The sequence below is a fragment of the Zootoca vivipara genome, chromosome 10 (genome assembly GCF_965207765.1).
Source record: "Zootoca vivipara chromosome 10, rZooViv2.hap1.1, whole genome shotgun sequence".
Classification (NCBI taxonomy): Eukaryota; Metazoa; Chordata; class Lepidosauria; order Squamata; family Lacertidae; genus Zootoca; species Zootoca vivipara.
In genome coordinates this window covers 52,970,931-52,990,846 of record NC_142593.1, presented here as the reverse complement: position 1 = coordinate 52,990,846, position 19,916 = coordinate 52,970,931, and the positions used below count along the sequence as shown (strand labels likewise).

General features: G+C 41.0%; 1 protein-coding gene across 3 annotated transcripts in view; it reads right to left on the bottom strand.

The window, feature by feature from the left end:
* The window catches only part of DYM (dymeclin), a 160,924-nt gene that overhangs the window by 58,765 nt on the left and 82,243 nt on the right, over nt 1-19,916 (bottom strand). Inside the window, exon 15 of one of the 3 annotated variants that reach the window (XM_088653132.1) lies at nt 11,372-11,536. The exons of the other annotated variants lie outside the window; for them this stretch is intronic. Within the exon in view, the coding sequence (XP_088509258.1) occupies nt 11,372-11,536 (165 nt within the window). The remainder of the gene's footprint in view (nt 1-11,371; nt 11,537-19,916) is intronic. 3 annotated transcript variants of the gene reach the window in all.

Sequence of the window (19,916 nt, the reverse complement as noted above, 5' to 3'; positions counted from 1 at the left end):
ATCTGGAGGTGACTAGAATATGAATGACAGAGGCTAGGTCTGTTTGTTTGTTTGTTTAAAGGGTGCAGTTGGATTATAAAATGAAGCTGGTAAAAAGCATTGCTGACCATCACTGATACAAGACCCTCCAAGATGCCGAACTGGATCCAAGAGTTTCACTTGCATCACTATGAACCCTACTTACACACCCAAGAAATACAGCACACTTCTGCACACAGTCTTACTCAGGCTGCACTTTATCAAACCACACTCTTTAGAGTATTCCTGAATACCGCAGAGACTTGAATGGAAGCTCTGAGATTGTTCTCTAATTTTTGATTTATAGATTGTAGCTTCTCTTTCTTACGATCTATATAACACAATGTATATAGCTCCAAAAGACAGAGATGTTTTATTTAGTTCTTTGTTCACTGTAGTTTAAATAAAGATCTAACATTAAAAAAAAAACCCCAGGCCTAATAATATCCTCAAACCACAAATGCAATTCCCACATGCACCATTGTGAAATGTGCACAGCATTTCAGGGGCTTAACACTGACATTATAATTTATGGGCTATTCATTTATACAAATCCTTCATATAACTCAGTAGTGACTGATCACAGAAGTCTGCCTTTCTAGCAATTAATTTTCTAGATATAGTGAGTTCTAGATATAAATAAGCAGCTATTCCTTAACCAGTATGTTTTGCAATTAAAGAAAAGTAAAATGATCTAATTACTATAACTTATGTCCTCCCCAAAGTCACAAGAAACAGTTATTGCAACACATGTTCTATAAACATAAAATTATTAAAGAGTAAGCCACAATATTACTAAGTCAATGCTAAGCAACATTTGAGACCCAGAGAGGCTTGAACCTCCAACTTGAGGGCAACATGAGCACCTGCACCAGGATAAGACAGGAGATTGTCTCTAAAAGGCTTTAGATATGATCCGTTAAAAGCTCTCATGGCAGGCTCTCTGTGAGTGCTAAACAGCAAAGGGCAATGGTCCTTGGCTCGGCTACAAGCTCACCATGCACTATTGTACTTTCAGGAGCTGAACCAGTCAGGATTAAAGGCTGAAGTTTTTTCTTCATAGCAAAAACCTGGTCAGTTTCTGTTTTGCGTCCTGACACTTCCAAGATGCGCAACGGAGACGTAACATTCCCAATACCTATCCATGGTTAGGAGATCCAGAGTATGCCAGGGGTTCACCCATCTTTCTTCCTTTTCTTTTCAAAGTTAACCATGGTGCAGCTTTTTACCTCCTTCAAACAGCTAACCATGGTCAGTGTTTACACTGAAGCAATATGCAGGCGGTTAGCTAAACAAAAAGCCACCTGCAGCGGCCACAATCAATTCAGATCATTTGCTGCTCTGTATGAGAACAGAAAACTGCTAAGAGAATGCAGCAAAAAAGTATTTCAACCAAGTATGCACCCAATGATTAAAAAAACATGCTGGTTGATGCTCTTTTATATTGGTTCACACTCCACCAAGTCAGGAAATTGGAAGCTAAGGCTGACATGCCCCATGATCAGTAATGAAGTTGTGCAATGTCACAAATCGTGCTTACTTGCAACTTACCCTCAATACATCCACTCGCAGGCTCAAATCCAGACAGTGTTGGTGAAATGTCTGGGACCAGCAAAAAAAACAAACCCTTGTTTTATGAAGCATTAATGTCTTCCCAATGGTTTGGGAAACAGAGCAAACAAAAGTAGGGGGGCACTTTGGTGAGGGGTTACAGTGAGGGGGTGGCACATACACCATTGTGGGGTCTTGTCCACTGAGAAAATTTCTCAAGTTTACAAATATGTCCACACACCCAAAAAGGTTGGCAAATTCTCATTTAACCACTGTACTATACTATCATATTCCATAACTAAAGGAATAGGCATTGCACACGGCATCCAGTATCTGTTCCCTATGCAAACACTGTAGTCCTGGCAAAATGCTCACTTCAAAAATGCATCTGTACACGCCCTGCATTATTTATTCAGTAGGTGCTTCCATACTTTAATAGAGCAGGAGCACCTTAACAACTTTCCAACTGCTGCTCAGAATTTCACCAAACCAATGAATGACTGTCGTCCTCAACAAGCCTACATCAACAGCTTTCACTGAAATTGGAAGGAAATATACAACTTGCTTAACAATTGGTGTAAAAGGGGTCAAAGTGTCAATATTCAGTACTTTCTAACATAATGGAGATATGGCATTTTTTATTGGATCAATTTAATATTTGTCACATTTGTAGTAGATCCCACTAGGTAGCTCATGTATGTCAAGTTTCAAGTTATCAGCTCAACAGGTTATAGAAGTCTGAGGCTTATAATGGCAGGACATTTTTGCTGTTGTTGGTATTCGCCTTGTGCTCCTTTGATAAAATTCAAGTTGGTCAGAAAGACCAAAACAGCCTCCTGATTCGTGTTAGAATGGTTGTACAAGTTTTTCCATCTTTAAAACCACCATGATGTTTAAAACAAAATATATGGTGCTCAAGCGGCACACTAATTAGATTTACATTGTCTTCAATTTATGTGGAAATTAACCTCAGCTCCATAGACGAAACCTGATACAGCCTTTGAAAAACTGAAATAAAACACTGAACGAAAAAAAGTTTCTCTTTTGCAAGCTAAATTAACCTATGTACATGTTTATCATAATTTTCAAGAAGAATACATCAATAGGAATCCAAGGTGGATTTAGGTGTCAGTGTTGACATACAATGATAAACAAAATAGGGCTCCAGATCATACACATAATCTTGAAAGTTAATGGCCCGTAGGTGCCCCATTACTGACTCTCTGCTTAATTCACAATGGTATACAAGGATAATGCCCCCCCAAAACTATATTTTGCATGCCTCTGTTGTTTGAGGCTCCTGTTTGTGTAAAGCAACCTTATCAGGTTGAAAATCAAACTGGTTAGAAGGGGAACAAATTTCACAGCTTCAATTTACTGTGCATAAACCAAACTTAAACACCAACAATGAAAATTATATGGAAAAACATCATGGAGTGCAATATATTTGGGTGTGGGGATTTTTATTCCAGCTTTTTAGGTTAACATCTTATCTGAAAGAAGGCTAAGACCCAGCCCTGGCTATGTATTTCAATAATGTGATGTAGGTGAATCACTGCACTGGAGAAGCAGGAGGAGGAATCTGAAATGAGATTGTGGAGGCTGGAAGAAATCTATGGGCACTGGGAACTAGGGATAGCCAACAGAACAAACTACAGTGGTACCTCTACCTACGAATAACTCTACTTACGAATGTTTCTACTTACGAATGGAGCTCCGTCCGTCATCTTGGATGCAGTATAGATAGGATTTTTTCTACTTACGAATTTTTAGATAGGGTTGCTTCAACTTACGATTTTTTTATCCCAATGCATTCCTATGGGATTCGACTTACACATTTTTTCGACTTACAAATGTGTGTTCGGAACGCATTAAATTCGTAAGTAGAGGTACCACTGTATTAGGAAAACAGTACACCTATCTTGAAAGGAAAGAGGGAGAGATTGTAGCGGGTTCAATGCTTAAGGGAAGAAACAGATAAAGGAGCTACGACCGAGATTTGAAAAGAAGTCAAGAAGCGTGGGAGGTATTTCCTCTGCTGGGACTGGTGGATGCCAGAAATAGTCAAAAGGATGCTGAAGATCTCTGTAGTGCCATACCCCTTGCTGAGGCTGAAGCTGTTTGTCCTAATCTTTTACTAGACCCCTGGTGTATTTGAGATCTCTTTTTTTACATTTAGTTGTACCCTTTTAGGAGAATTCACTGAGTGTAGGGGGCTTCTGTGATGGGGTGCAACAGGGGTATGTATGTACGTATATCAAGCAGCAATTCAAGTCAAGTTCATCAGGCAAATTTAGTCCCCATGAACAAGCGGCTAACCTCAGTGGCTGATGAGACCCTACAAACTAAAAAGTAATTCAGGGAATAAGCAAGCAGGGGCTGCATACTAGTCTTTTGTCATGGCCAAAGAAGGCTCTATTAGAAAGTTCGCTCTTTAAGATACACTAGTAAGGTCAAAGAACACACATTAGTAGTATTAGCATTTATTCTTTACAAACAATACTATATTTCTAGAGCAGATAGGCTGTCATTTTATCCCTTTCTAAAGCAGAGTATGCAAAACCAAACTCCATTTGAAGGACTTACCATATTTTTCCATCTATAAGACGGCCCCATGTATTTTGGGGGACTCAGATTTAAGAAAATCCACCCTCGGCACTCTCCGTGTATAAGACTCCCCCTAATTTTGGACATTATTTTTTAGGAAAAAACCTAGTCTTATACACGGAAAAATACAGTAAGTCATGCAGTACAGATCTGCCCTGCTGCACCAGGGTGAAGATTCTTGCTAGCTACTATGTGATACAAATTGTTGATAAACCAAAAAACATTCAACAGTGTTTCACACCCAACTAGCATGAATCCGCTGCCCTAAATCCCACAAGAAAGGCCTTATTTCAGAGTCTACTAGAGGCACTCTTTTAACTAGCTCTTCTTTTCCTCTCGCACTCATCTTTCTCTGTGGTTCTAGCAAGATTATTCTCTTTGTTTTTAACATGTTGAAGTACAATACAGAAATGCAAAAATTCAGAAGCAATGTTTACTAGTTCATATAAATGCTAACTATCTACTGTAATTGCCCTCTCACTAGTACTGTTATGATTATGCATACAGTGGTACCTCTACTTACGAATAACTCTACTTACGAATCTTTCTACTTATGAATGGAGCTCCGTCCGCCATCTTGGATGCGGTTTAGATTTTTTCTACTTATGAATTTTTAGATAGGATTGCTTCTACTTACGAATTTTTTCTCCCAATGCATTTCTATGGGATTCGACTTACATTTTTTTCCGACTTACGGATGTGCGTTCGGAACGCATTAAATTCGTAAGTAGAGGTACCACTGTACTTCTTAAACCACTGTGAGAGAATGCATTATGAAACACTGCACTCTAGGATGAACGATAAGTCTCCTGTAATGTGACGAGCCTTGGCAAATTTAAAATACTGCAATGTCTTACAATACTGAAGCTGGGCAGAATATGGACTGCTCCTGCCATATTTTGTGCAAAATCTATGGTGGAAACAAGAGGCTGTGTGTTCAAAATATTAATTTGAAGAAAATGTAGTTAGTGATTGACACCAGAGTTCATAATTTCTTGGCATGGACTATAGTGCTCAATAAAATGTGATGCTCACCTTAAATACACCTTAAATGGTATCTGAAGAAGTGTGCATGCACACAAAAGCTCATACCTATGACAAACTTAGTTGGTCTCTAAGGTGCTACTGGAAGAATTTTTATTTTTATTTTTTATTTTGTTTTGACTACGCCAGACCAACACGGCTACCTACCTGTAACTTAAATACAAGGTGATTATTATGATTCCGGACATAGTATTCTGCTTAGATTTTAATTCAAGCCAAAAATACATATACTCTCCTCTCCCTCAGATACCGACAGCAGGTAGAGGTGAACTACAGGTCTCTCAGTTACCGTATCCCTTGCTCTCTTTTCACCCATCCCTGGTGCCTGGAATGCTGCAACAGCTGCAATCCAGACAACATGGGGAAGGGGGCGAGGGACAAAAATACCCCCTTCCTGTCACTACAACAGTCACCCCTGCCATGTACAGAGGTACATGGTTTGAAAAAGGAGGTTCACAGAGGCATGGCGGGGTTCTGAACCAATTAAACACCTGATTATGTCATCAGTGGTGATCAGGTTCTACCTGGCTTAGCTCCACCTCTTAGCCACAGCACTGTTACGGCTGATGCTGCCCTCTCCTAAGTCTACCTACAAATCCACACCATACCCAACCCCTATCCTAGCCATTATGTGCAGGACTCTAGCTCTGAAGACCTCCATATGCCTTGTGCCCAACCTAGCCCAGGTTGCCTTAATAAGCATGGGCAGTGGATTAGAAGGTGCAAAGCCTTTCCTCATGGCAGCTGTCCCAACACAACTGCATTTCAAATGGATACTTCTTATAATATGAATACTTTGGTTTATTAGTGCTTTTTAAAACCACATTATTCTTTGTTGAGTCTATTAAGTTAGAAAGTCTAGCTTTTATTTTGAGAAGCATGTGAACCTTCACAAATGATTGAATTCTGCTGTCATGTTGGCAATCCAAACGTTTTGCTGTATACCATTTCCCCCCTTAATAAAGAGATTAGAATTTCATTTCATATTAAAATGTTTAGTTTAAGAACATTAGTGAACACAATCCACAAAGGTTTTCCTACATGCCTGAGCTTCACTTCTCACAGCAAAGAGTTTACATGACAACTAGCCTGCTCATAACGAAGTGGAGTTTAGATTTTTGTTTAAAATAATTAAATTTGCCTCTCTGCAAAACTTCTGGATTGAATAGCTCTCTCTCTCTCTCTCTCTCTCTCTCTCTCTCTCTCTCTCTCTCTCTCTCTCTCTCTCTCTCTCTCTCTCTCTATATATATATATATATATGAAATGAATATGTTAACGGAGACTGCCAACCCACAAATATAATCCTGGGCAATGTATTGAAAATAAGAGTTTCTGAACTGACACCAGTCTTTGTTACACTCTTTAACATGCAGACTTGAATTAGTTTCAATTTTCAGAGAAGCATTGTTTTTCGGAAAATATTCATGTTAACTTGGAACAAAAGAGCTATTGGTTTAAAAATAGGAAGCACTGCCAAAAGATACTTTATGGCTCACTTGAAATCCCTCACATACAAACTCTGTCTGTGCTTCAGCTGCTGGTGCTTAAGAACCTTCAGTCTATGGCTTGGTTTGCACTTAATACTAAACTATGTTTTGTTAAGTCTAACCAACCATGCTTTGTTTGAACGTGCAAATCCATGCAGTGGAAGAACTGGGGGTTGTTTCCACCAACAGAAAACCATGTGAAGCCATGTTTGTGTTGGCTTACACTGTTTGTTTTAATAATTGTTTATCATTATGTTCAAACCAAGCAATCTTGCTTAACCATAGTTTGTTTGGCCATCCCAGCCTTGTTGGCTCTTCTGTTGGCTCACGGTTTGTAGAACAAACTACAGATTAGTGTTATATGAGTATGCAGTATCAGCTGTCCCCTCAATCTGGTGCCCTCCAGGTATTTTGGAATACAACCCCTACTAGTCCCAGCCAGCACAACCTGCCATAATGAAGGATATTTTGCTGGTTAATAATAAACATCAAAAGTGGTAGAATCAAATTCAGTAATTAATGCAAGCTGGTCAACAAGTAATAAAGTATATTAAAATAAACAAAGCTAAATCTGTGAAAGCTGGGGAAATTTAACTGAATTAGTTCTAGCTTTGCTTGTTTCTTCTTTTTGTTACCTACCTTGAGTCTTTGGGATGGGGTGGGCTATAAATAAATTTTGTATGCAAAAGGGATTTTTTTTTGCACAGAATCATTATTTCTAGCCTGCTCAAAATGCCCAAGATTTGCAATATTTTTATTTTATATTTTTTATATTATATTTTATTATATTTTATACCACTTAATACTGTACAATTAAAAAACAAACAAGCCTCCAAGTGGATTTATAAAAGTGCCTGAAGTGAATAGATGGCCAGACAAATGATTCTCAGCATATATTTTAGAACAAGCCCCTTTTAAGGAAAATGCTGTGGACCCAAAGCACAGGATTATTAACACCATTTTAAAAAATGCAACCTTGTCTCAAACCTTGCCTCTGGCATGATCATGTTCGAATTACTCAAAGAAATTTTTTTGAGAGACTGAATCTGTTGTGTACTAGGGAAGCCACATTGTGAAAGTAATTTGATGCCATTGCTTTCTTTCTGGTAGTACCTACAAGGCACTGCAAAAGCAAATTTTAGTATCCAGCCTCAGGCAAGTACAGAATGAAGACTGCAAGCTAAAGATAGGAAGCAGCAAATTATAACTCATAGCTATATGAGCAATATAATCCTTGAAATATTTATTGCAAATATTGAAACAATATAAGCAGTCAGGCACACAGTTATGTGTAAGAACAACAGATTGGTAGAGGACCTTTGTACATAACTATGCATTGAACTGTGGCCAATGTTGGCTTGGATCCAGACTTTGCTACTGCCAGTAGGAGCATCAGAGTGATACTCTGCTCAGGGGATCCTGCTACCGGTGGAAGCAGAGGCAGGGGTGGGTTTTTGCCAATATCCCCCCTCCTGTTGCAGTCTGTTGCACACTCTGGAGCATTGGGGAAAGGGGCAGGGGGAGCTAAAAGGATGGAGGAATTGCTGCACCCTCCCTTCTCCCTTCACATAATTGTATCAAAATACAGAGCACCCAGGAAACTGATTTTATAGCAAACATCCTGTGAGCTGCCTCCTACAAGTACATGCATCACAATGTCAGTAACTCCATCTATTGTGATCAAAGAGGCTAATTACCTTTGATGATCAAAACAGATCATCCAATGAATGTGGAAAAGTGCACAAGCAAAAGACAAATAGCAATGCTTTTATTCCTATGACACAAGATAACATCACTGAAAGGGAAGATGTGAAACCTTATCTGGTTCCTGAAATTCTGAATGTGAGCAATCAGCAGATGAATTTGGCTCTCCTATTAAACACTTTCTAGTGTTATTCACTTTTTATAAACTAACAAGGGAACCAGGCAGCAGGAAGTAAGCAAGGATTGTCATGTTCCATGTTTTGTTGTTGTTTAGTCGTTTAGTTTCCGACTCTTCGTGACCCCATGGGGTCCATGTTTTACTTATAAGCTAATGGAGAGAGGAAAGATGATGGTTGCAGAAGAGAATTGGCAGGTAAGAGGTATAAATTTTAACTCTTTCCCATTACTCAATTATAATGCGAAAGTAGCTGTTTTAGGGGGAAGCATTTTTTATATCCCTCCCCAACATGCTAGGCTCTTAAACAGTAGGTAAGTCTGGCTGGGAGACATTCAAAGTAAGAATGGTTGTTAGAAACTTATCATCTTTGTCCTCTTTCTCATTCACTCTCACTCTTGCCCGATTCAAGTACATGTGGCTTTGGGAAATTCCACTGCCCAGTTAATTTGTATTTCTGTCCCAAAGTTCTATATCCTCAATTTATATAGAAATTTTTGGATATTTTAGTACCTTTGGGTAAATTCTGATGCTTGATACCAGAAATAAGTTTATATGCAACCGTTTTCCATGTATCTTAATGCTGTAACTATATGCGCTGAGCAAGAGAGTTTACATTTGGAATGTCTTACAAATAACTCTCTTCAGGAAACTGCCAGTGTTCCTAAGGAGGCACAAGAAGAAAAAATTGCTCCACTTATCATTTCTTCATCCCCATACTGGGTACTGCCTATCAAAATATGGGTTGAAAGATTTCTTCCTAGTCATCCCACCGACATTTCTTTCTCTGTTCTTTTCCTTTTGGTGGAAACCAGAACTTTGGCTGACAGTTATGGCAGCACACAGCTGTGTCAGGATCTGCCCTCTCAGCAGCTCACCTTCCAAGCAATACGCTCTCTGCCCAGGTAGTTAAGTGAAAGAGGTGGTCTTCATTCTGCCTCCTGATGCAGCAAAGCCTCCGATCCAAGCCTCAAGTTACTTCATTCCTAAGCATGCTTCTTTGAATAAAGTTTCCAACCCTTATTTTTAGTCTGACTAGCTTGGTATTCCCTTTACTGTAAGCCATCCAGGGAACTCTTTTGTGGGGTGGCATACAAATTCTGAAAATAAGTAAATAGAATCACTCCCGCAAACTAGGTTCTCATCTTCGGTTAGAAGACTACTCAACAGTTCCTTCTGTTCTAAGAGTGGAAAACTATTTAACATTGCATGCCACATTTTCCTCCCTTGACAATCAAGCTGGTTTTATTTATGTTTACTGTATGGTCTCTGCGCCATTATATGCTTGCATAGCCGGGATACTTTTATTTCCATTCTGGATGTTCTCCATGTTCTCATCAAATTTTGTCATGCAATTTTCCCCATGTTTCCCCCAAAATTTTGGCACTGGTCACAAAACATTAAAGAATGTATAAAGCTTGTGTAGCATGAAACTAAATGTACTATTTAAATTGTTCTTTGGCGGTAGGGTTCTATGTATATTGCCTTCAGCATTTCAACAAATTGGAGAGGCAACTCAGAAATGCTGTTAGGGTTTTATCCCAAATAATGCCACCACTACCTCACGCCTGACTCGACTACGAGATAGAAAAGTTCCAGAGGCAAGATGAGAAAATATGTAACAAGCAACAAGGTTTGCTCAATCAACCTCCGCACCCCTGACTTCACCTTTCCTGAACCATGCACCCTAGGAGCAGTTAAACTTGACCTGGTAGCCTAAACCAAGTTCTAAATCTGCCTAACCACTTAAATCTAGCTGTGACTGCTGGTATTTTCCCACTAGTTTCAATGAAGGAAAACATGATGCAGGGGTTACTGGAAAACAAAGGCAGCCTTGTATCTTATTTCCCCCTCTTCTCACACTAGTCCACTTCACATGTTGCATGTCGTGTGTAAAAAAGCAGGGCTATATCCCTAGTCCCACCCTTTTCACATGTTTGCAGCCATTCATGCTAAGGAGCAGCAATGTTTCAGCATAACAGAGCCGGATATGACTGGCAACAATAAGAGGGTGAATCCTCGGGGTGGGACAACTTCCCTTCCACTTGTGAAAGGGGCAGCTGTCTAATGTGGTATCAAATAGAGACTTCCCCTTCCTCTACAGGTGGCAGCCCAAACATGGGAGCAAGGAAACGTGCAACATCGTGACATTTTATCACACCCTGAAGTATTCTTAGATGTTGTGGGAGGAGAAGCATATATTTGGGGCTGCTGTTTTAAGAGTAGCTCCTTATCTATCAAAATGTCTGCATTCATTCTACATCATGATAGACAAACCCTGCTCAGGAAAACTTCTCTGCAATTATTCATCTTCCCATTCAGGAACTCCCAGGAGGTCTTCAGAGGTTTTCTGGGTACCCCGGAACACAATTTGTAAACCACTGCTTTTCTGCTGCAATGTACCAGTTCACACATGGTGATTGTGAGGCCAACAGGCCCACTCCCTCCATGACCCGAGAATGAACTTGGGGACGTGTCACAGAATATTCTGCTATGCTAGGGGCTCCACGGGTTACTAAAACATTTACACATCCTGTGTATGAAATATTTGCAAAGTAAAGCCATGCTCAACTTATGGAAAATACACCTTATACTTTTCTATTGTGAACCCATGTTGGATCTGCAATTCGTACCCCATGTATTATGGAGACATAAAAGGGGGCTGTTAGTAAAGTTACTGGTGATCCAGAACCCACCCACCCCCAAATTTATTTTCTTCAACATGCATAGACCAGTCACACGGTGCATGCAGCATGCAGTAAATGGACAGCAGAGGTTAATAACCTGGAAGCATAAGATCTGAGAATGTGAGAACAAGTTAAAGACAGCAGCTCCTCTCCATTGTCACTGAGGCTCGAGAAGCAATGCTGCAGCGTAGAGCAGTGGGAGTGGGGAAAATACAGTTTGTCCAAGACATATACATATCTCCGCAAGTGGCGGCAGGTGTAACTGCAAGACAAGGATAAAGGGAGGAAAAAGGGGTGGGGAGGAAAAAGAAACAGGAATTTTCCTTTAAGAAAACTACATCCAAACAAGTTAGTGGCAGATGTCAAAGAGCAAAGCAGCAGTTAGAGAATAAAAATAAAGTTGCAAAGGCAGAGAGGGTGGGTAGTCTCTACAACGACCCAGGATGATTTCATTAGTGACGCAAAGGAGGTTGCCGGCTTTGGCAGGGAGGTTGTGTGTAAACACACCAATGTTTGTGGATTTACTTTTCGGGGAAAATTCAAACCACCTTTTCATGAGACTTGAAGACAAATGCTCTTGTGCCAAGATCTAATATAAAATGTTATGGGAACAGTCACACAGCCTGTGTGGTTTTATGCAAACTGCCATCTTCAACTAGAGGAACGAAAAGGCTGAGCTCATTGCTGAGTGAATGCTTTGAGGTTCTCACAACAACTTTTAGAAACTTAGCAGTTAAGAATAACTCAGTTTGCCACAACCGTTAGGGAGTTATGGGGCTGCTGAGTCCTAGAGTCCGTGAATCATCTTAGTATTGCCTTTTAAGTTCTAGAGTTTTGTTTTGTTTTCCAGTGATATATCCGCTTCTATCTTCCTGCTGCACAAACAGAAGCTTCTCGGGGAAAATCACTCAGACATTTGACTCTGCTGTAACCAATCCCTCTCTCACACATACTCTTCCAGTTCCCAGGATTTGTCACACCAAGAAACAGAATCCGGAGAGGGCCTATTCAGATAAAGGAGGGCTGCATAGATAGGAGGAGCACACAAGTCTCAATAGTCAGGTCATGTTCAGGGAGCAGCTTTAACTCCCAGACCAGTAACACCATTCATTTGTTACCCCAGCCCAGTTGTATTCATTTAATTTCATCCATGTAGAAAGGTGCCTTATAGGAAATCAGATCACTGGTTCATCTAGATCAGTATTGTCTACATCAGCCTTTGCCAACATGGGGGTCTCTCCAGATGTTTTGGACTATCTCAGATGGGAGCTACAGCCCCAAACATTTGGAATGATAGGTTTGGCAAAGGTGATCTATACTAACTGGGCAGTGGCATTCCAGGTCTCCCGAAAAGAGTGGGTCCTAGCGCTTCCTGAAGATTCTGGGGATTGTACGTGGGACCTTCTGCATCCAGAACAGTTGCTCTACTGCTGAGCTACAGCCCTTCCGCCACAAAAGCGACTGTCTGCTAATTATGGAGAAAATAATAGCACTGCATTTGACCCTGTGTGACTCAGCCCAAGCTGATACTGGCCTCTCAGGATGAAAAATGCTGGGCTATGCCAACAAGGCCAGCTTGGTCCTCAATGGCTCCCATTAAGATGCATGGGATACAGGTGAGAGGCAAGGACAGGAGAACGTGCTTCTCACATCAGGATCTGAAATAACCAGGGAGAAATTCAGCTCTTATTCCAAGTATTTTACCCATCTAGGAGAATACCCAGGAATTTGACCAAACTGCAGGAGGCAGTGCAAGACAGGAGTGCCTGGTGTGCTGTGGTCCATGGGGTCACAAAGAGTTGGACACGACTAAACGACGAAACAACAACAGGAGAATAGTAGCCATTCATTCCTATGGAGAAAAGCAAAGTGCTGTACTTGGGGTTGGGACACTGTTGTAGTGGAGCTGGTAATGAGGTTGGGGACAGGACTGGGATACTTTGTCCCTTTTCTGTCAATTATTTTGACATTTTGGAGGCTGTTTGATTTATTACGCTTTGTTACGTGTTTTTATGTTATGAGCTGCCTCAAGAGGACTTTTACCCTCAAATGAGGCATAAAAATGGTTCAGTAATAAGTAGTATCACATCACATAGGCCGAGCTATGGAAAATATTTGATTGCCTCAAACTTCGGTTTAGGCTCTCCACCTCTCCCCAGTTATATTTTGTGAGTTTGGAAATATAATCAGTGGAATGTTGAAGTTAGTCCCTAGGTTTAGCAATTTAAATTTAAATTGGTGTTTGGGTCAGGCAACACTTCTCCACACCCTCAGGAATCAAGACCAGTATTGGGTATTTTGCTCTACCCCTCTGGCTGCCCTCATGGCAATGTAGAAGCCAGCACTGAAGCCAGAAGAGGCCATATTTATCTTGGTAGCATTGTCCTGACTGTTTGCAAAACTTCTCTCTCTCTCATGAATAAAATATAGGCTGGGTTCATATACCAGGTTCGGTATGTGTCTGGGCTTTCTGCAAGGCTTTTTAAAACAACCAATTATTTTGCTTCTTGAAAGAAAATTATGTACTCAATACCTGCATTTTATTACTAAAATTTATGAAAAGGAAGCTATTAAAGAATAAAAGGCACTTTCCTAGAAGCATGTTCTTCTTCTTAACTCCCAAACCAACCAAGAGGATGCAGCAAGGAGACACGTGCTATGCACAGCAGACTACAGAGGCTACACACATTTTCCTCTTGCAAACAGTAAAATTAATTCCCAGCTCCGTGGCAGTAAAGCATTGAAATGTTTGATATCACCATCTAAAAAGTTAGCGTTTGGAATGTCTGGGTAACTGGAGCCTGGGAAATCAACAAGTGTGGTTTGGAGTTTTCCTATTGAAAACAGTTGTTCTAACTTAAGGATGAAACTCTGCCATTTTTGGAGATAATGAAACCAATAAAATAACTCTAGCGCCTTCTTAGTGTATAAAATTTTTCCAGGGTTATGTGCAGTATAAATCTGAAGAGTTATTAGAAAATAAAATATTATCATCTGTTCTATTAAACCAAAGCGATACCAAAATTCTTTATGTTTTTGAACTGCCACTCTATGAGATCAAAGATAAGATCCAAGAAATGCACAGCCAAACCAATATGAAAATAAAATCTCCAGAGAACAATTTAAAAATATTAGACCACTATTTTCAGAGACTGAGTTAAGTGCAACCAGTCTGTCAGTCACACACCAGTTGCTCAAGCACATGTATTCATGTAGTCTGAAAGGGATAAAGCCATACAGAGAGAACATGTTTGAGATCTACAGCACCTCTGTTACGTAGGTACATTTGTTTGAAGTGTGGATTTCTATTCATTTTATCATTCTCTCACCTTTCATACTTGTTTAAATCTACAACAGCCAGCTGGGGGGAATCCATGCATAGCTTTTCTGCTGAAGTGTCATCAATATGTTCATGATACTCAAATCTACCTCTTTCCATCTTGATTCCAAGGAGGCAGTGGACGTAATCAATCAGTATCTGGGGTCAATACAGGAATGGACAAAGGTGAACAAGCTGAAAATTTATCCAGACAAGATGGATGTGCTGCAAGGTGGGAGTTCTGCTAATTAAGGATTGGTTGCATAGCCTATTCGGGATAGAGTTATATTTTCATGAGGATCAGGTAAACAACTTAGGAGTGCTCCCTGGACCTAGTGCTTTCCTAGAATACTCTGGGGTTTCCCCTTCTCTTTGGTTGCAAGCAACTTCAGCTGGTTTACCTTTTCATGTGAAACTGGGTATAGCGCTGATCATTGATGCCTTAGTGACACATTGGGCTGCCTTTAGAGACAATGTGGCAACTGCAGGCAGCTGGAAGTGTAGCTTCCAGAATGCTGACTGGAGCCCAGGCCACATAACGTACATCTTATAGAAGATTCATGGCTGCCTATTTAGTTCTTGGCTCAGTTGATAAAGTGCTAGTGCTAACCTTCGAAGCTCCAAATGTCCAAGGACTAGGCTATGTCAGGAACTACATTATCTCATACCAACCTGCCCAGACTTTGTTATCAACTGCTGGTGTCCTACTCTATGACCCATCACCACTGGAGATTCAGCGGACCAATATATGGGATTTGGCTTCCTCGGTAATAGCACCCATATACCAGAATGCCCTACCACTAAATTCAGCTGGTGTGTTAAAAAGCAATTTGTTGAGAGAGGTGTTTATATGATTTCCATGTGCGTTTTCTATTCTGATGCTGCTGCCTCACTCTTTTAAGTGTACTTTCTGAAAAACCACTATTTATTGCTACGTGTTCTCCTTTGCAAGCCACTCTGGGCACAAGCAGGATACACACTTAGCACAATAGCTAACAACACTGACAAGTATACATTTGATCCTTGACATAATGTGGAATGATTCTTATTCCTTCACGGACATAACACTGATGTTCTGTGGCGTTCTTCTTACGTTTTAGAGGATTATGTTTCAAATAACTATCGTTAGCTGCCTTGGGAGAGCCCATTAGGAATGGAGGTGGGACATAAACATTATAATAAATGTATAAATACTGAGAGGAAAAGCAAACTATTACTGTTAGAAGAGCTGCTCAGACTCAAAATTTAAAAATATTGAATTAAGGGTCCCTTCAAACATGATAATTTCTAATAGAGAGATCAGGCTCTGTGAAGCCTAAAGAAAAAAGTGTCATTGTTTGAAATGTGGTGAGAAGTACACTTATCAGACAGCTAAGACAAGCAACAGCTGAGTAATCAATGTGCTTATTCTGAAAAGATTCAAGAAGATTGTTACAATTCTCACACAGAGATCTAAGTGGCAAAAACATACCTAAGTTGATTAGTGGAACACCACAACCCCTTCTCAGAGGGAAGGGTGTCTGCCAAGTTCTTCTGATGCTCCCTAGGTAAAGGTAAAGGTACCCCTGACTGTTAGGTCCAGTTGCGGATGACTCTGGGGTTGCGCACTCATCTCGTTCTATAGGCCGAGGGAGCCAGCGTTTATCTGCCAGCATGACTAAGCCGCTTCTGGCGAACCAGAGCAGCGCATAGAAACCGTGTTTATCTTCCTGCCGGAGTGGTACCTATTTATCTATTTGCACTTTGACGTGCTTTTGAACTGCTAGGTGGGCAGAAGCTGGGACTGAACAATGGGAGCTCACCCCGTCGTAAGGATTCGAACCACCGCCCTTCTGATCGGCAAGCCCAAGAGGCTCAGTGGTTTAGACCACAGTGCCACCTGCTCCCTAGTCAAGGGTTTTATTTGACAAAGTAAGGGGACCATTATGACATGGCCAAGGAAGTCACTTGAAGTTCACAGGCCACACTTCCTGCCAAGAGCATCAGTTGTGCTTTTCCACTTGAAACAGGTAAGCAACTTGGGTTAACCCTGGTGTGGAGAGGAGCTGCAACACTGGCTCCTCTTGAACAGCCCCAGGCTTCTCACTTTACCAGGTGGTGTGGGAAAGAGTAGTAATACTGCAGCTTCCAAACCACCAGAGTAATGTAAGAAATCCACTTAGTGTGTAAAAAAGAGTTAAATGCAACCAGTGCAGAACTCTCCTTTTTGAACAGCAGTGACCTCAGATAGCGCAGCAGCATTAGGAAATTTAAGCTGCTCTGAAGTACTGAAGATAATGAGCTGATGAATCAGGTAGTCCCCGGTTCAAATCCTGTCACAAATTGTAAGCCACACTGTCTACCTAACCCCACCTCCCCCCACCTGCAATATGGACTTGCTGTACAATTAAATGAATTCATGGGAAGAATTTGAATGCTTGAAAGCATTATGCAAATGTTAAGAATTATTATTAATGAATCTCAAATACTTGTCTTTCAGTAGTTAGCCTGCTGGGGAGAGAAAACATGAGGGTAACATATATAGAACTGTACTCATAAAAAGTAAGGTTTTGATTTGCAAGTCTTCAGCACATACATGCCATATGTGTCAGCTCAGTGAAGTTCTCTTAAAACAAGAGTCACAAAAACTCAGTCCCTACTAAGCCTGAGTACTACTAAGTGCTCCCTGGAAGGACAGATCGTGAAGCTGTGGCTCCAATACTTTGGCCACCTCATGAGAAGAGAAGAATCCTTGGAAAAGACCCTGATGTTGGGAAAGATTGAGGGCACTAGGAGAAGGGGACAACAGAGGACGAGATGGTTGGACAGTGTTCTCGAAGCTACGAACATGAGTTTGACCAAACTGCGGGAGGCAGTGCAAGACAGGAGTGCCTGGCGTGCTCTGGTCCATGGGGTCATGAAGAGTCGGACACGACTAAACGACTAAACAACAACAACTAAGCCTGATCATAATATTTAGGTCATATTGTTTCAGCTGCATTGTTAGACCACCACAAACACACAATACTGTTTGTTATGCAAAACATTTTTGGTCCTAACCACTCCTCTCAAAAACGTAGTTGTCGGGTTGACATGTAACCTGACTTATGCCTTTGTAAAGTACTGCAGTGAAAGTAGGGACTTTTAGAAGATACTTAATGTGCAGAATGCTTGCAAATTGCACACATATGTACAAAGGGTGGGTGATGATCAGATGTGGAGGTTTTCAATTTGCCCTGTATTGTGGTAACCCACATTTTGAGAGCAACCCATGGTGATGTTTAAAAAGGAGCAGCAATAAAAAAAGTCCATAATTGGCAGTGATGGGGCAAATTCTTCACCATGCAACTAGTTCCTCGAGGCCAAACACAACATTTTTCAGACTGGAGGAAGCAGGGGTGGGGGTGGGGAGAGAGTGAACATATGGCTTGTAGAAAAGCATGATAAGGAATATAAAGAGGTTTGTATGGTTAAGGACATGTGGATTGAAGAGAGACTAACATTTGTGCCAAGCTATGGCCTGGCCAGGCAGGGACGCAGGTGGCGCTGTGGGTTAAACCACTGAGCCTAGGGCTTGCTGATCAGAAGGTCGGCGGTTCGAATCCCTGCGACGGGGTGAGCTCCCGTGATCGGTCCCAGCTCCTGCCAACCTAGCAGTTCGAGAGCACGTCAAAGTGCAAGTAGATAAATAGGGACTGCTACAGTGGGAAGGTAAAGGGCGTTTCCATGTGCTGCTCTGGTTTGCCAGAAGCGGCTTTGTCATGCTGGCCACATGACTTGGAAGCTGTACGCCGGCTCCCTCGGCCAATAATGCGGGATGAGTGTGCAACCCCAGAGTTGGTCACGACTGGACCTAATGGTCAGGGGTCCCTTTACCTTACCTTTTATGGCTTGGCCACTGGAATCCTTGCCCAGGGCTTTCTACATTGGGAACTACAAATGTAATGCTTACCATTATTCATTTTTAAAATTTATTTCTACCCCATCATTTAGGGCAAGCTCTCACAATGTGTTCAGAGTTTTATCTTCCTGCGTGTAGGTTAACAAAACCTATCTGAGTTCTGCCCTATATGCTCTATTGTTCTGCGTCCCATGATGCAAATGCAGTAGAGGCACATGGTAGATCAAATGCAAGAATGCACAAGCCCCCAGGGCATCAGCATCTCCAGTTAAAGCAGCCTCAGGGTTAATAAAGACACGAGCTTTGGATTTGCTTCAGACAGTCAGAGCAAACCATACTATGAGAGATCAACAAACAGCCTGACTCAGCACGAGACACCTTTGCAGATGTATTACGAAGAGCGAAATTGTTAATCTCACCTTCTTCCAAGGAACTTATGGAAATGTAGATGGAATTATTCCATTTTATATTAACAATAAAAGGTAGGTAGGTTAGGCAGAGAGCAGAGTACTGGCTACATTGTTACCCATAGAGCATCAGGGCTCAGTGAGGCTTTGAATTCTGGTCTCCTCAATAAAAATCTATCACCATTCCCACACTCTCTCTCCCTCTACGTAGATTTTAAGAGTCCCTAATTTTGCTATTACCTGGTTTTTCAAGTTCCCCCTCTGTCACAAAATGCCAACAGAAAAATGATTTCATACTGGCATACAGGACTGCAACTTCTTTGCATGAAACACTAGGACCATTAATTGGCTAGCTGGCAAAACAGAACTTTGCAATCCTTATCAGGTGTGATATAAACAACTTATATTGTGCAGTAGCAATGGCAGCAACAGGAATCCTGGCCCAGAGATATATTTTATCCTAGCAACATGAGGTTACCTTAGAATATGACACCCATAATTCTCCATTTCTGCTCAGAGATACCTAATTGGTACAAGATTTCTTGGACTCTCCTTTTCAGTCATTTCCTATGGAGATAACTCTCATACCTTCAAATCACTTTGCTTTTCCTTTAGAAAGTAAGTATCCTGCCTATATTAGTGTATTGTCCATCTGACATACAACATAAATTACCTGGCAAGGCAAGGTTATTTTTGTGGCCCATTACACTGCTTAATGTACTTGGTGATGAATGATGGTTAGATGTAAGTAGAACTGTTCAAGAGCACAAAAATGATGGCATGGCTAGTTATACAAAGTTTTGGGTTGGTTGTTGTTTTTGCTGCTGCTACAAAATGCAATTTGATTCAGCTAATGTGCTACTACTTTGATTCAGTTAACACGCAGATACTATAATTCTACAGACAAATCATTTGAGGATTTAGAAGGTGAAACCAAGCCAGTATTGTAGGATGAAATGAGGTTATTGCTTTTACGAAGCGCAGAGTTCTGGCACACAACCACCTTTTTTAAAAAAAACAGGGCGTACAACTGCTG